Source organism: Nicotiana tabacum, chromosome 15, assembly GCF_000715075.1.
Source record: "Nicotiana tabacum cultivar K326 chromosome 15, ASM71507v2, whole genome shotgun sequence".
NCBI lineage: Eukaryota > Viridiplantae > Streptophyta > Magnoliopsida > Solanales > Solanaceae > Nicotiana > Nicotiana tabacum.
The window spans coordinates 119,346,454-119,364,477 of NC_134094.1; the positions used below are offsets into that span (position 1 = coordinate 119,346,454).

The window sequence follows — 18,024 nt, forward strand, 5'->3', positions numbered from 1 at the left end:
TCTGAAATAATTTATATGATCATGTTTTGCTGTGTTGGATCTTCTTGTACCTATGGACATAGATTTTGTATATTATGTAATACTCCCTCCGTTTCAATTTATGTGAACCCATTTGACTGGGCACAGAGTTTAAGAAAAGAGAAGACTTTTAAACTTGTGGTGTAAAATGAGGCACATATATATTTTGTGTGGCTATAAATCATTGCATATAGGTAAATTATTTCCAAATAAGGAAAGAGGTCATTCTTTTTGGCACGGACTAAAAAAAAAAAATAAGTTCACATAAATTTTGTGTATTATGTAATAGTTTTTATAGTTATATGCAGTTGTTGGAACGACCCCGTACAACTATATACCCTATTAGTATAACTATATACTATATTGGTATCATATGTTAGTTGAATCCTTTTTTGGTTGTATTAGCTGCATTTAATTGGTACACTATTTGATTTTTTTTAATAATAGTAATATAGTACAATATCTTAAAATACTTTATTATATTAATATGTGGTACACTTTTTTTTTTCTCTTTATGCATGTATGTTATGTAATAATAGTATAGTCATATAGTTGCCGGAAATTAACCAGTAAAATTGTATATCATGTTGGTATAGTTATATGCCATATTGGTATCGTATGGTAGTTTGAAATTTATTTTGGTTGTTTTAGCTGCATTTTTAAGTGAATTCTATTATGGAATTATTTATATGAACATGATTTGTAGTGCTGGAATTTTTTTATGCCGATGTACATAGATTATTTGTATTATGTAATAGTTTTTATAGTTATAAGCAATTGTTGGAATTACCCCATACATCTATATATCCAGTTAGTATACGGGATGAGCAAGTTGCTTTGAGAATATTTAGCTTACAATGCGAGCATGTAATTTCTCATACTTTTATCGCATCCTTTAATGTTTTGGTACAGTAGTATAGTCGCAGATAGTTGTAGCAATATTCTAGAGCAATCATATACTCTGTTGGTATACATGTATATCATATTGGTATCATATGGTACTAGAAGTCTTTTTTGCTACTTATACTTTTATTGTATTTTCCAATATTTTATTATCATTTCTATTCTAACTAGTATATATGGAGATTTGGCGGCCGTAGATTATATTTTGCCCCTTAACTGTTTATGTTATGGTAGAGTGTGTACTGATATTTGTAGGGAAGGAGATCACGGTTTGCATGGCAATCACGTGAAATTAGAAAAGGAACAAGAAATAAAGAAAAAAATAAAAAAGAAAAAAAATAAAGAAGTAGTCAAATTTGAGTGTGAAGTAAGTTATGGTAAAAATATAAATAATACGATTTGGGCAAAAATAAATGAATAAAAGAGAAAAAAGAAAAAAATAAGAAGAAAACGAGAAAAAAGCAAAGGAGAAAAGAAAGAAAAAAAAGAAAAGAAGCATAGAAATAAAAAAGAATAAGAGAAAAAAGAAAAAACTCCCCACAAAAACTAATATGGGTAGGAAATATAATTAGTTTGATGAATAGAAAAATAAATTGATAGATAAGGATAAATAATTTTATTTTTATAGGTTACTGTGTATGTTCGAACTCATGTTGGAACTTGAGAAATAAGTGTGACTACTTGAAATATTTGTACTATTCTGAGACGTGTAAAAATAGGATAAAGGAAAGGGGGAAAGTGCATTTTGAGTTTACGTAATGAGGATAGTTCAAGCCAGAAAATATTTTTACGAAGGTAGGGAGATGAAGACGTGAATTTCAGTTTCAGTAATTTCACACATCTTTGCAAGAAGAAAACGTGTGCTAACCACTATCTCCTAAGCTGAACGTTTGGAATATTATTAAGCATCTCGAGTCTTGATTCTTGGAAAATAAAAACAAAAGCAATGCTTCTATTCTTTAGTCAATTCAACGTCGATACTAAATGCTACGTACTACTATTGATTAGACCGCTGACAGATCATAATGCTACGAGTTTGACCAATTTTACACTACCTCAATTCATAAGATTTACTCACTTGGGTTCTATATGTACGTGTGACTTTAATATATGTTCCACTAATTAATAAGCAGTACGGTTAAGTCTGGAGAAAACAATTTCTTATTTTATTGTATAACGTAAAAAAATGGAAACAAATTCAATTAATATTGATTAATACTTACAATAGGAGGTAGTAGAATAATATCAGTCAATTAAGGCTCATTTCCCAGGCAATATTTTCAGTTAGTTCACGAGGAAACTTTTGATTATGACATGTTGCGTGGAATCTTAGATGTACATCTAACTCCAAGTTCTTTTGTTCTTGTTTTCCTAATCTCTTCAAAAGAGACATAATTTGTTACTATTTAACACGTAAAAATCTATAATTTGCCTACAGCAGACAGGAAGATAATTATTGGACCAAATATATTTCATTTTCAACATTTGCAATGCTGACAATCTTGTCGTTATCAATTAATTACTAGTAGCTTAGACATGGATGATATATAAATGTAGAAAAAATGATCTAATCTCGAAAGCATGGAGATCTCACGACAATCATTCTTCTGGATTTGTTGAGTGATGTAAAGTTTACTGTGCAAATAATTTTAAATCAAGAAATAAGTATAATCCACATGTCCGTACATCATGACTCTTCTTGGTTGAAACGTGTCATGGGTTGCAAAATTAGCTCATAAAAATACGATCCGTACTAATTGCCACATCAATATACGACCCATCCAAATCGCCCAAAATTAGTTATGTTGGTCTAGGTATATTTTCATTGATTTGAGCTAAATATATAACCCGAATTGACCCATAAAGAAATTGGTTAAAATATTTTTAAATTTTTTACTGCCAGAATGATTTTTTTCTAATATATAATGCCACAATGATTTTTTTTTGGGTAATTAGACAAATTATAAGAAAATAAATAAAGAAGTAAAAGAGTTGTGCAAGTTGGCTAATGATCTATTGTTTAACTTATTTTGATCCCGCTCATATCAATATATATAATTTTGTCTCATTTTAACCCGTTTAAATTCAGTTCAACCCGCCAATTCATTACCCTCAGTTGTCATGCCATAAAGATAGTCTTATCTGGCACTTGGCTGGCTCATGAAAAAAGAAAATATCTAGAAATTAAAAATAAAAATAAAAAACTGAAAGACAATTGGCGTATGTTTGGCCTTATTGTTTGATAATGTAAGGTCCATTGGAGCAATATGCAATTAGGTGGTTGAGATAATTAACTACCCTAGACTGACCAATATATATGGCAGATGGCATCTTCCTGTAAATTTATAACCCAAGCTTAAAATGATGAAATTGAATTGTCATTTTCAAAACAACTTTTGATAATTCTTCACTGTCCCCTTAAATATTGATGAATCTTTCAGTGGCACTCTACCATTAGTTTAGAGTCTGGAGAATGACAAGTTGATTGAAAGCTGTTTAAATCAAGAAACTCTTAGTGCTTAGCAATTTATTATTATTATATTCTCTTCTTCAATATCTTTTTATTGCTTTGTCTCTTATTGAGTAAATTCTTTCACCTAATTAATCTACATCATTAACGGCTATAATATTATGAGAGAGTGGACACTACCGTTATCTCAACTTATTTATGCTTTACTAGTAGGGACAAATTTATAACTATTTAACTGTAAATCTAATTATTATTATATATAAATTCATAAACTTTAAATCTAGATTCATCTCTCATCTTTATAAACTAGTACTTGCACATTAAAGTTTAAACATGTCTATCCTTTTCTCTTTTTACACCTTTTTTTTATTTTGAGTGTTGGTAGTTTACTTTTACTAATATTGGAGGGTGATAGGATAAAAAGAGTTTTCAACCTTGAATGACTATATATCTTTGATAGAAAATTTTAATACATGTCTAATTGAACCGCTTGAAAGGAAGAAGAATGGAAATAGAGATATGAAGAAGTAGAAGGAAAAGGACAGTGGCATTTTTTATGTCATTGAACAATTTCCTGTCAGGAAAAGAAAAGGTATTAGTTCTACATCAAACTAGAATAGGGATGATAGGTCGCCCGTAAAATTAAAGTATATAAGTGACTTTTTGAACAATTTCATAGGTGTTATAAAATATAATTTAAAGTAACAATATGGAACAAGAAAAAATAAGCTAAGAGATATATAGAAAAAGAGAGAAGAAGTTCTTATTTCTTATTCAATTGTGTGTATTTTCCTATCTATTATAAGGCTTTTATATATGCATGAAAAGTAAAGAAAATATGTCATTGAATATGTCATTAAACATAGAAAATATGTCATTAAACATTTGAGATGAAGATCATGGAGGAAGAGTAGACATCCACCATAATTTGATATTTCTTATAACACTCCCCCTTAAATGTCCATAGATAATGTGCCTTGTTAAAACCTTATTAGAAAAAAAAAATCCTAGTGAAGGAAAAAGAGTACACATGTTTAGAAATATGCTTTTTGGTTGCATCATTAAAAACCTTGCAAGGAAAACTCAGTGGGACAAAACCTTATAAGGGAAAAAGAGTACACCGCGTATTAACTCCCCCTGATGAGAGCATCAATTCACATCCTTGAGCCTTCGCATCCCAATCTTGTATACTAGTTTCTTGAAGGTTGACGTCGGTAGAGATTTGGTGAACGAATCAGCCATATTATCACTTGAATGGATATGTTGCACACTGATATCACCATTCTTTTGAAGATCATATGTGAAAAATAATTTTGGTGAAATGTGCTTTGTTCTATCTCCTTTTATGAATCCTCCCTTCAATTGAGCTATGTATGCTGCATTATCTTCATACAAAATTGTGGGTAGTTTTTCACACTTCAAACCACATTTGTCTCGAATAGATTCATAGATGGCCTCACTTTTCAGCTGCGATTACTCATGACCAGAGAGAGTGTCTGGTGCTACTTTCGATGAGGTTATCGACATTGCTCGTCAGATTGAGATGGTTCACAGCCAGGAATGGGTCGTGAGGGAGGCTAAGAGGCCTCGTAGTTTCGGTGATTTCAGCGGTGTTCCTTCAGGGGGTCAATTTTACCACGGCAGGGGCTGTTCTTACAGACACGCTCAGGCGGGTCGTCCAGCTCATCGTGGTGCATCAGCTAGCCACAGTTCTTACAGTGCGCACTCAAGCCAGTCTTCATTCAGTGCACTACCAGCGCATAGTTCTCATCATGCCTCGCCTGCTCAGGCTTCTACAGGTAATTCTTCGGGTTATCAGGAGCAACAATTCCATCAGAGGAGGGGCTATTTCGAGTGTGGAGAATTGGGTCATTTCAAGAGAGATTGTCCTAGGCTGTTGAGTGGGGATCCATAGCAGAGTTCTTGACCAACGACACCAGCACTAGCAGTTACACCACCCACTCAGCCAGCTCGGGGTGGAGGTCAGACAGCTAGGGGTCGCCCAAGAGGGGGAGGCCAGTCAGGTGGTGGGCAGACTCGATTCTATGCTTTTCCTGCCAGGCCAGATGCTGTTGCCTTAGTCGCAGTAATCACAGGTATTGTTTCAGTGTGCCACATGGATGCTTCTATATTACAGACCTTAACCATACACATTCTCGACTTGCTTCATGAATAGCAATAATCTCAGCATAATTAGATGAAGTAGTCACAATTGATTGCTTAGTCGATTGCCAAGATATTGCAGTGCCTCCACATGTAAACACATACCTGTTTGAGATCGAGCCTTGTGTGGGTCAGATAAATACCTAGCATCAGCATAACCAACAAGATCGGGGCTGCAATCATTGCCATAAAATAAGCCCATATCGGTAGTCCCTTTTAGATACCGCAATATGTGTTTGATTCCATTTCAATGTCTCCTTGTAGGAGCAGAGTTATATCTTGCTAAGATATTAACTGAAAAAGTTATGTCAGGCCTTGTAATGTTAGCAAGATACATTAGCGCACCAATTGCACTAAGATATGGTACTTCAGGACCAAGAAGCTCTTCATTATTTTTTTGAGGTCGGAACGGGTCCTTATTCTCATCAAGTGATCGAACAATCATCAGAGTACTTAATGGATGTGCTCCATCCATGTAAAACCGTTTCAATACCTTTTCTATGTAGGCAGATTGATGAACAAAAGTCCCGTTTGCCAAATGTTCAATTTACAAACCAAGACATAATTTTGTCTTTCCGAGATCTTTCATCTCGAATTCTTTCTTTAAATAATCAATTACCTTTTGGAGTTCTGTAGGAGTTCCAATAAGGTTTATGTCATTAATATATACAACAAGTACAACAAACTCCGATGTTGTTTTCTTTATAAAAACACATGGACAAATGACATCATTTATATAACTTTTCTTTAATAAATATTCACTAAGGCGGTTATACCACATTCTCCCTAATTGCTTTAGACCATACAAAGAACTTTTCAATTTTATTGAAAACATTTCCCTCGATTTATAATTATGTGCGTCAGACATTTTAAATCCCTCGAAAATTTTCATGTATATCTCATTATCAAGTGAGACGTAAATGTAGGTTGTAACCACATCCATTAAATACATGTCAAGCTTTTTATGGACATCAAAACTAATGAGATAACAGACCGATATAGCATCTATAATAGGAGAATACGTCTCTTCATAATCGACGCCAGGCCTTTATGAAAATCCTTGTGCAACAAGGCGTGCCTTATATCTTTGTACCTCATTTTTTCTCATTCATTTTACGTACAAAGACCCATTTATAGCCAACAAGTTTAACACCATTAGGTGTTTGGACTACAAACCCAAAAACTTTACGTTTCGCAAGTGAATCCAACTTAGATTGGATTGCTTCTTGCCATTTTGGCCAATCACATATTTGTCGACATTCTCCAATAGATTGAGGTTCAAGATCCTCATTATCTTGCATAATGATAGATGCAACATTGTATGCAAGACATAATCCACCACTATATTCAATCGATTCAAATTTGCCTCAATATCGATTGGATTTATTGATAGTTTCTTATTTTCTTGAGTCTCGGTCTCATCGATATCCTCATGAATCTCAGGATTGGTTAAATCATGGGTTTCTTTATGAGACACTTTTGTAGTGTCATCTTGATCATTTATTTATTTTTTTCTAGGATTTCGATCCTTAGAACCCAATGGTCTACCACGCTTTAGGTATGCTTTTGACTCATTAGCTATGATACTAGAAGATTGTCCAACAGGGACATCAATACAGATTGGAATATTCTCTGCAGGGATATGTGATTTTGTTATCCTTTTCAGACCCATAAATGCATCTGGCATTTGATTTGCTATTTTATGCAAATGGATAATCTTTTGCACTTCTTTTTCTCAAATAGAGGCACGCGGATCAATATGAGACAATGATGTATTTTTCCACAAAATTTCACGTTTGGTTTCACCAATTTCTCCTCCTAATTTTGGAAAAAATGCCTCATCGAATCGACAATATGCAAATCGAGCAGTGAACAAATCTCCCGTTAATGTTTCAAGGTAACGAATAATAGAGGGCGATTCAAACCCAACATATATTCCTAACCTTCTTTGGGGACCTATCTTGGTGCGATATGGCGGTGCTACAAGCACATATACAACGCATCCAAAAATTCTTAGATGGATATATTAGGTTCATGACCCAAAACTAATTGCAACAGAGAATATTTATGATAATTTATCGGTCTGAGACGAATTAGCATTGCTGCATGCAAAATGGCATGACCCCAAACTGAAGTGGGTAACTTGGTTTTCATGAGTAATGGTCTTGACATCAATTGCAGATATTTAATCAAAGATTCTACAAGGCCATTTTGAGTGTGAACATGAGCTACAGAATGTTTCACTTTTATCCCAATTGATAAGCAATAATCATTAAATGCTTGGGATGAAAATTGTGATGACCCGAAAAAATATCTTTAAATTTAATATTTATTTCTGTGTTTTGAGACCTCAAATAGCACCATTCAGCTTTCCTCGACTTGCGTGCGCAGGCCGTATAATTTTTCGGGAAGCTTTTATGTGAAAAATTGATAAAAATATGAATTTGTGCTTTAAAACTCAACTGAGTTGATTTCGGTCAATATTTTTAGAAAACAAATCCAAATCGATATTCTGACGGTCTCGGTGGGTCCGTATCATGATTTGGGACTTGGGTGTATGACCGGAATCAAATTCGGAAGTCCCTAGCTTAAATTATCGCCATTTGACGAAAACTAGAAGCTTAAAGGCTTAAAGATTTTAAAGTTTGACCACAAATTGACTTCTATTGATATTTGGGTCGGAATCTAGTTCTGAAAATTTCATAGGTCCTTTATATCATTTATGACTTGTGTGCAAAATTTGAGGTCAATCGAATTTGATTTGATAGGTTTCGGCATCGAATGTAGAAGTTAAAAATTCTTAAATTCCTTAAGCTTGAATTGGGATATGATTAGTAATTTTAGAATTGTTTGATGTGATTTGAAGTTTAGACTAAATTTGTATGATATTTTAGGACTCGTTGGTGTATTTAGTTGAGGTCCCGGGTATCTCGGATGGATTCCGGATAGTTAAGAGATCAAAACTTAGACTTAAGAAAAATCTGAAATTTTGGCCTTCTGGTATAATCGCACCTGGTGATTTTTGACCGCGGGTGCGAGCTCGCAGAAGCGGAAAGCATGTCACAGAAGCGACGCAGTGGTCGCAGATTGCAGCCTGGGATAAGGGGGCCTTGGACCGCAGAAACGGACGCTTATTCACATAAGCGAGTCCGCAGAAGCGGACTATTGTCCGCATAAGCGATCCAACTGCAAAAGCGACCTCCACCCTCGCATCTGCGAGACTGCAGATGCGGCCAAGTGCATCGCAGATGCGAAAACACTGACAGTGTTAAAAACAGAGGGGTTCCGAGATTTTTCTCATTTTTGGACATTTTAAGTACGGGTTGGGGCGATTTTTGAGCAAGAATTCACGGAAAAAGTTGAGGTAAGTCACTTGTGATCATTGTTAGTCAATAATATTGAATTATCATTGATTATTCCGACTAGATTACGTATTTTTGAGGCGAAATTCGAGGATTTGAGCATAGGGATTTGAAAATAAGATTTGGGGATTTGAAGGTCGAGTTGATGTCGGAATTTGGTAAAATTTATATGGTTGGACTCGTGGTTGAATGAGCGTTCATATTTTAGAACTTTTGTCGAGTTCTGAGACATGGTCCCCACGAGCAATTTTTGAGTTAAATTTCGGATTCTAATTGGAAACTTTAGTATTTTCATATAGAATTGATTTCTATAATTCGTGTTGAGTATATTGAATTGTTTGTGACTAGATTCGAGGCATTCAGACACCAATTCGCGAGGCAAATATTTATGGGAATCTTGAGTCGGTTGAAAATCGTGATAAGTGTTGTGGTTAACATTGACTTGAGGGAGTAGGACTTATTTGTCTATTTGCTACGTGATTTAATGTGCGGGTACAATGTATATATGAGGTGATGAGTACTTATGCGTTGTGCTTGAATCAGAGCATGCGGGTGGAATTTGTTTATTATGAATAATTGCCTATTTAATTAAGATATTCCTGCTTAAGTTATTATTTTTTATTTGATTATTTTTCATGAGATTATTACTAGTTTAATTATTGTTGAATATTTTGGAAGGTGAAGTCGGTATTCTGGTATTGAATTGATAGATAAGTATATATCCCCGCATTTAAATACTCTTCCGAATTTATATTATTATTTTCATGGTAAGAAGAGTGTAAAAGCACGAAGGGTGATGCCGTGTCATTTATATTATTTATATTATCTTTTCATGGTGAGAAAGAGTGTAAAAGCACGAAGGGTGATGCCGTGCCAGAAGAGAGTTAAAGTACGAAGGGTGATGCCGTGCCAATCTTATTATTTATTTATAAATTTATGGGAAGAATGAGAGTAAAAGCACGAAGGGTAGTGCCGTGCCATTTTCATATTATCAGTTGCTCATTTTATTGTTGATGAATTAATTGGCTGCTACGTGATACTTCTCTTGCTAAAATTATTATATCATCCCCCTTCGCATGTTCCCTCCCAAATTTATAATTGTTAATTATTGTGTTATTGTTGCTTCGTATTTGTATATGCTTGTACATGTTGTTTAAGTACGTGTCTTGTCATAGCCTCGTCACTATTTCATCGAGGTTAGGCTCGACACTTACGGAGTACATGAGATCGGTGTTACTCATACTACACTCTACACTCCTTGTGGAGATTTTGGAGTTGGTCCCAGCGGCGTACCATAGACTTTCTCGGATTCAGCTATCCAGAGGAGACTTGAGGTATAACAGCACAGCGTCCGCAGTTCTGAAGTTCCCTTCTATCTTATCTTAGTTGTGTATTATCTTTCAAACAACTTGAATTTTATTCAAACCTTTATTTGTATTATTATAGTAGCTCGTGCACTTGTGACACCAGATTCGGGAATGTATTTTGATGATTCGCTAGGTATGGTCTTCCGCACTTTATTTTAGTAATTGACTTCCGTTTAATTTAATTTGTTTAAAATGGATAAAATTATCTTAACGTTGGCTTGCCTAGCAAGTAAAATATTAGACGTCATCACAATCCCGAAGATGAGAATTTCGAGTCGTGACAAAAACTCAGTGGCATTATCAAGTCTAATAGACTTAATTGGATTATCGAAAAATTGTGCCCATAATCGGATTATTTGTGTCATTAATTTTATAAATATCAGGTTGCGAGATGACAATAGGCATGCATGAGACCATCTAGAAGATGCATATATTAAGACCATAAAATATCTAAACGACCCACTATGTGGGTGAATAGGTCCACAAATATCCCCTTGTATACGTTCCAAAAATGCAGGGGACTCAATCACAACCTTTATTGGTAATGGTCTAATAATCAACTTGCCTTGATAACAAGAAGTGCAAGAAAATTTATTATTTAAAAGAATCTTTAAATTCATTAATGGATGCCCATTTGAGTTCTTTATAATTCGTCTCATCATAATTGATCCGGGATGTCCCAATCGATCATGCCAAAGTACAAAAGTATTGCAATTAGTAACCTTTTGGTTTACGATAGAATGCGCCTCAATTGCACTAATTCTTGTCCAATACAGGCTACAAGATAAAGATGGGAACATCTCAATAACCCTTTTCTGGCCAAAGACATTCTTGGTAACGATGAGATATTCGAGATTATTCTCATCTATTGTCTCAATATGAAATCCATTTCGGCAGATATTTTTAAAACTCAACAAGTTCCTCTTGGACTTGGAGGAGAACATTGCATTCTCTATGATAAGTATTGTTCCATTATGCAGAGTTATAGTAGCTCTTCCAGATCCTTCAATTAATTTTATACTACCATATATTCATCAACATCTATACGGTAAATATCTCTTTTAAAGAGAAAGTTATATCATTATGGTCATGGTCAAAACTAGATGCAAGATCTGTTTCTTGCATTATTGTTGTCCTTTAATAATCACATTGCCAAAATATTTTGGCGTACAATAGGTACGTGACCAATGACCATTCATGCCATAATAATGACATTATTTTCTTATTTCATCTCAAACCCCCTTCTCGAGGTGATGTGGTATATTTACTACCACTAGCACGTTCATATTCTTCCAAAAATTAATATGTATTCATAATGATTATCACATTATTTTCACATTCACTTCAGGAATGGAACATAATAATCCATGCGTGCTTTACAAAATCTCATGCCATATCAATGGCAAACATCACTTTCACAAAGTGAAGGATTATTTTGAGAGCCATTATTGTTCTAATTATCATAATGATGACGATTATAATTCCGTCCATTATCATATCCACATCTATTCATGCTTCCACGGTAATATCATGTCTTATTTTAGACTTATGGGATAGGTTTCCACTATTGGTGGCGATTGAATTTAATTTGCATATACGAACTTTCATTAACTGAACTCAATCAAATAAAAAGTATCAAGCAAATATAGAAAAACACATAATCAATTAAAATCTACGTGTCCTTTGTGATAATTATCCCACTTTAAGATGGAAGAAATATGTGATAAAATAAAAAGAAAAAATATGTGCTCTCTCAAAAGTCTTCACTTCGTGTTTTTTAATATTAACACATAGGAACATAATATTTGTTATAGGAAAAATATTTATCGTTTTTTACACCAAAAATCCTTACATGATTCGATGAACTTTCAAGAAAAACTTTTTCGTAAACTAATTTTGTTCATGTATGGAAACATAAATAGCAAAGTGTAAAGAAACTTGAAAATTAATTAGAAAAGGCTAACCATGATGGCCGAATATATGTTGGCATTGTACACCTTATACCGTCATCATTCTTACCATATTATTAACATTAAATGACGCTACCGGCACTGGCCGCATCATAACAATTCAGTTGGCTAGAACTTCGTGGTGATAACGTATTATAAAATATAACTCAAAGTAACAATATAAAAAAAAGGAAAAAACAAGCTAAGAGATATATAGAGAAAGAGAGAAGAGATTCTTAATTCTTCTTCAATTATGTGTATTTTCCTATCTATTATAAGGCATTTATATAGGCATGAAAAGTGAAGAAAATATATCATTGAATATGTCATTAAACATAAAAAATATGTCATTGAATATGTCATTAAGCATTTAAGATAAAGCTCATGGGGGAAGAATAAACATCCACCATAATTTGATATTTCTTATAACAAAAAGATAATTTATGTATTTTTCCTTAGTGTTATTAGTCATTAATTAACTCATCACACACAGATACTTAGCGTTTCAACGCCCTTTTAATTTTAGAGAACGATAACTTCTACTCTTCTAGGTCCTACCTTATACCAACCAGAACTGGGTTTGGGTCCAACCTTTGCTTTTTATAGAAAGTTAAATGTTACTATTGTCTTATACTTCCTCCAATCCACTTTAATTAATTTTTAAGTTATTTTCACGTATATTAAGAAATTCACTTTTTAGTATTAATTATCGATATAATTGACCATATTAATCTTAACTTGTTAATTGAAATTACAATAAATACTCATAGACTCTTTACTTCAAGGACAACTTTGAGAAAAAAAAGTTAATTCCTTCTTGATATCTGAAAAAATTAAATAGTGTGAACCACAAAAAAAAAATGTTAAAGTGCACAGAAGGGATCAGACAAAAACAAAAAATATAATATAGCTTTTTAGAGAAGTCAAAATCTTGAATTGTTTTGAAGCGTCTTTAGCTTATATTTTCAATATATTTGTTTTTCATTTTAAATCATATTGGGGCAGAGGCGAAGGTCATGGTAATAATTAAATTCAAATTTTAATAATTAAAATTTTAATTTAAAATATATATATATATATATATATATATATATATATATATATATATATATATATATATATATATATATATTGTTTAAACAAAAACAATGTATTCGACGGTACTGGTATCCAGGCTTCCATCCCGCCCCTGTATTTGGGGTAATGCGTGGAAACATCAAGTTGAGGATGAGTTGGCACCCAACTGTTGTCTAAGAATTGACAATACAAAACGGCCGTAAATGGACGAATAAGAGGGGAACATATGTATAACTAGATTAATTAGCATCCACTTCAATCAGAGGCAAGTTGACAAGAAAATGACAATTCGAAATGTTGAATGGCGTGGCTGCACATTGCGATGTCAAGGAGAGTGCACAATTATTGCCCACTTAAGACCTCTCCAGTAAACTCAACTCGTTCAAATCAACAACGGTTGTAATGGACTGATAAACATTTGCTTTTTCTATTAGTCAGTGTGTGACTTTATGGTGAAAATTAAAATTTATGGTTCATTCAAACTGAAAAAAAGCCGGTAGGAGTAATTACCTATTTATTTATTCACATAAAACTAACAAGTTGAGAAGCTTGAAAGTTATAATATTAAACATGCTATAATATTTGTATGACTATAAAATTTGTAATCTTAAACATGTTACAATATTTATCGAGTTATAAAGTTAGTCAATACGAATAAAATGAGAATTTTAAATTAAAATATTTATAAATTAAAAAGGAATCATTCTTTTGAAACATATTTTAAAAAAAGAAAAGAAAAGAGTCATCCAAAAGAAAGAGTGAGTCCAGCCTCTTTAAAGAAAAGAAATTTGACAACACTGCCAAGTATTGAACTCCGAAAATGACATGGTAATGCATATGAATTTGAATTTACTTCCAATCACGATCCTTGTGTATAGCCCCTACCCACTTCTCTTTCTAGTTTATTTATAGAAACAATTGTAGTTTCTCTTAAGGATGATTTTAAGGAAAAAAAATAGAAATGGGGGGTCCTGACCAAAAAAACCAACTGTCAAGTGTAAACATCACTCTTTAACTGTCTGTAACGCGTATGGTAGCAGACTAGCAGTATCTAATTAAAAGATGGTGCAAGTTTTGACTTTTGAGTGCAAAGAGCCAATGAGGAGTGAACAAACGGCCCCAATAACAAGTTACAGACTAGGTCACGTAATTAGCATTATTTATACAAAAGAACCACGCTACTGTACTTTAATTTGTGGGTACCTAAAAGATAACACAAAAGGCAAATGGTTCTAGTTTTAATTTACTTGAGATTGTTTGATTCGGTTCGAAGTTTTAAAAAAATTTTTTTTTTTAAATGTTTAGAGGATAAAAGCTTTTAAAGGACCTTTAATATGTGTGGCTATAATAACGTATCATTAAGGATAAAATTGGTAAAATAAAAAATTTATTTCTTAATATATAAATATTTTATACTTTTTTGAACAAACTAATAAAAAAATATGTCATATAAATTAAAATGAAAAAAAAGTATAATATATGATACATCCTACTCTTGGATGGTGCATAGGTATCTCAACAGGGGCTTAAAATTACATAAAGATCGACTCTTATAGAAATAGGGGCGCAAGGAACCCGTGGCCAATCAAGATCATTGAAACTTTGGACGTGAGAAGACAACATATGCTGAGGTTAACCTTTCACTATGTTGCAAAACTATTAAGCTGTCAATTCAAAAGCAATGCAATTATGTTTGAAGATAAAACTAAGATGGTACAAGTTTTACTAGGACAAACATTTTAGCACAATGCATGACTAATAACAACAATTACATGAGTTCATGTCTGTTCCATTTATGCTCATTAATTTCATCTTATAAGAAATTAATATAGTACAGTATATGAATATCTAACAAGATTAAAAATTTATTAGTCGAAACTAGTGTACCTTAAATGTATTAACATAACTGAAACTTAATCCCAATATCGGGTTCGTCCATATTGCACAATGCCTAACAACTTTAATGCTTGTTATAATAAAGTAAAGAAAAGAGAGTTCTTTTATTCACAAACGTGTACGAAGAAGAATTATGATTATAATTATGAACAGAGCATACCGTATCATCCAAAGGCAAAGAAACAATTATTTTTTTAACTCACAAAGAAAAAAAAAACTATAATGGTCACACTGCTAGCGCTTTGATCAACATTATCAGGATTCAATCCATTTCAACATCTCCAATCTGTGCTAGATATTAAACTCTCTCCAATGACAGTCTGCTCAAATAAATACCCACAAAATTCGCCATCGAATGCCCCCCACGGCGATGGCGGATACACCCACCTCTCAGCCGAGTCACTCAACTTCAACTCGTCCGAGTCAAAAGTCCCCTCCAAACTCGGTAACTCTATAATCTGGCCTAGCAGTTCTTCTGATGCTGCTGTTGTTTCCATCGACGTACTGACCGAAGACGAAGCAGAATTTAGGACATCTTCCATTGCAGCTGCTTTTGCAGCAGCAGCTTGAACATCTCTAGGGGAAACTGAAGCTGGACGAGGAAGTGACTCAACAAGTTGAGGGAAGTTAAGAATTGCTGATTCTCCTTTAATACTAAGCGCGGCAACATCATGTGCTCTAGCAGCCATTTCTGGGGTTGGATAAGTGCCGAGCCAAATACGAGATTTCTTACGAGGTTGTCGAATTTCAGACACCCATTTGCCCCAACTTCGCATTCGAACTCCTCTATAAACTGGGTATGCTCTGTTTTCAGTACTGTTGAAGTACTGATCGCTTATTCGCTTTATCCTACGTTTCTCTTCTGGTTCCTCTGTTTTTGACTTGTTGGACGTGTCCGACACCATGTTCTTTGTGAAATTGGAAGAGAATGAGGATGGAAAATAGGACGAATTGCTATTGCTTCGGGTCTCCGAATATGGTGGTTCAACTCCAAATTCAGCCATTAATTAATGCAACGAAGTAGAGAGGGAAGTGGAAATTGCCTTGTGGGGGTGAGTATATATGGAATGCCAAAAGAGGAGTGACAAAGTCAAAGTGTAATTGAACTTTCCATAAGTAGGGTGAAATGAGAATGAAAGAGAGATAAAAAGATCAAGTGTCTGTGGATTCAGATAGTGTCACAGAAGGAACAAGTGTTTTCTATAGAGTAACAAGAGAAGAAGATTTATTTAAGGAAAGACCATATACTACTTCCTATCAGAAATTTCTGGATTTTAAATTTGTGTATAAATACCACTTAAAGAATTTAGAGAATATACTTTCTCCATCTCAAATTATATACTGTGATTTTCAAAAATAATTATCTCAAATGATTTTTCATTTTAAAAGTTCAAGAGTAAATTAATTATTTGTTTCTTATTCTACCCTTAATATTAATTGTTCTTGAAGATTACAAATACCTTAATTATAAGTAAGTATTAAATAAATAGAGATTATATCTTAAGATATATAGTCAAAAAAAATCTATTTAATATTTTTTTAAGAAGCATGTAAAAGAGAAACACGATAGATAATTTGAGATGAAAGAAGTATATAGATAAATTGATATTATTTGAAAATAATATACAATAAAACATAATTTAAAATCAAGTAAAGCATTAAAATTATTAAATGGCACGATATCACCCTTCGTGCTTTTACTCTCATAATACTCCTATGTCTATTTATTTGCACAAAATTTTATGTACCGTCATTGTCATGGGCGGAGCTACAATAGTGGGTGCGAGTTCGGGTGAATCCAGTGACTTTTTTCGAAACTCTGTATTTGTATTGAAATATTTACTAAATCTATATAAGTATACACTGCCGAACCCAATAACAAAAGGGGTCTTGGTTCAACGGTAAGGTATGTGGGTTTGCTAGGAAAGATGGGGGTTTGATTCCCGCTGAAGGTAGGGTTTTATTTTAAAATTTAGGACCCACACACTTCAAATTCTACCTCCGTCTCTGATCATCGTGTGTTCCGACATTCAGAGAGTAATTAGTATAATAATATTTCACATCGATTATAATAATTCTAAAATCAAATGTGATCCCACCATCATCTATCAAAAGCTAATTAATTAGTTGTTCCCTTTTTTTCTTTTGAATATATACGTGTTACTGTAGGTGTTCTTTGATCAATATCATAATCATCCACGTATTTTTTAGTCATGCGTTCGTTAGAGATTGCATAGTGCCCCTATTTTGTCTGTTATATTAGGTGTACGTTCGCAACCTCTTTTTTCTTCTAGACTAGAAAAGACCATAAAATTTTCCATAAAAACACATGAGGTGTATGTTCATGGTCTATCGGTGTTTAACCCAAAAATTATTTTTGAGATCAAAATAATTAAATAAATAATTCAAATTTTTAACAACCGATTTAATTCACTTTTTCAAGTATAACTGATACGAAATAGGAACAAATAATAATAAGAAAATAAATTGAGATAATAAATGAAAAATAAATCTTATTAATGATTGCATCCTTTCTTCGTATGAAAGTAACAATCTTCCAACAATAGAGAACTATAATCGAATTCTGTAATTGATAGTATAACTCAATAATTTTTCGATGGATACAAGATAAGGAAGGGGGGTTAAAATAATATTATCATTCCTTATAGTTTGCCTTGCTTAGCTCTTGCAGTTACTGTCATTTATTGCATTAAATATTTGTTATGTGACTGATTTGTAACGGTTGAGATAATGATGATAAATCACGTGTAATCAGGGATTGACTGATCCTTTCCATATTCGAACCTATTAATGATTGT

General features: G+C 33.2%; 1 protein-coding gene across 1 annotated transcript; it reads right to left on the minus strand.

Moving 5' to 3' along the window:
* Positions 1 to 15,290: 15,290 nt before the first annotated feature.
* Positions 15,291 to 16,471, minus strand: LOC107821658 (dehydration-responsive element-binding protein 3). The gene has a single exon (XM_016648092.2). It carries the CDS (start codon positions 16,207 to 16,209, stop codon positions 15,478 to 15,480), a length of 732 nt encoding a protein of 243 aa, XP_016503578.1. The 5' UTR covers positions 16,210 to 16,471; the 3' UTR covers positions 15,291 to 15,477.
* Between the last annotated feature and the right edge of the window lie 1,553 nt (positions 16,472 to 18,024).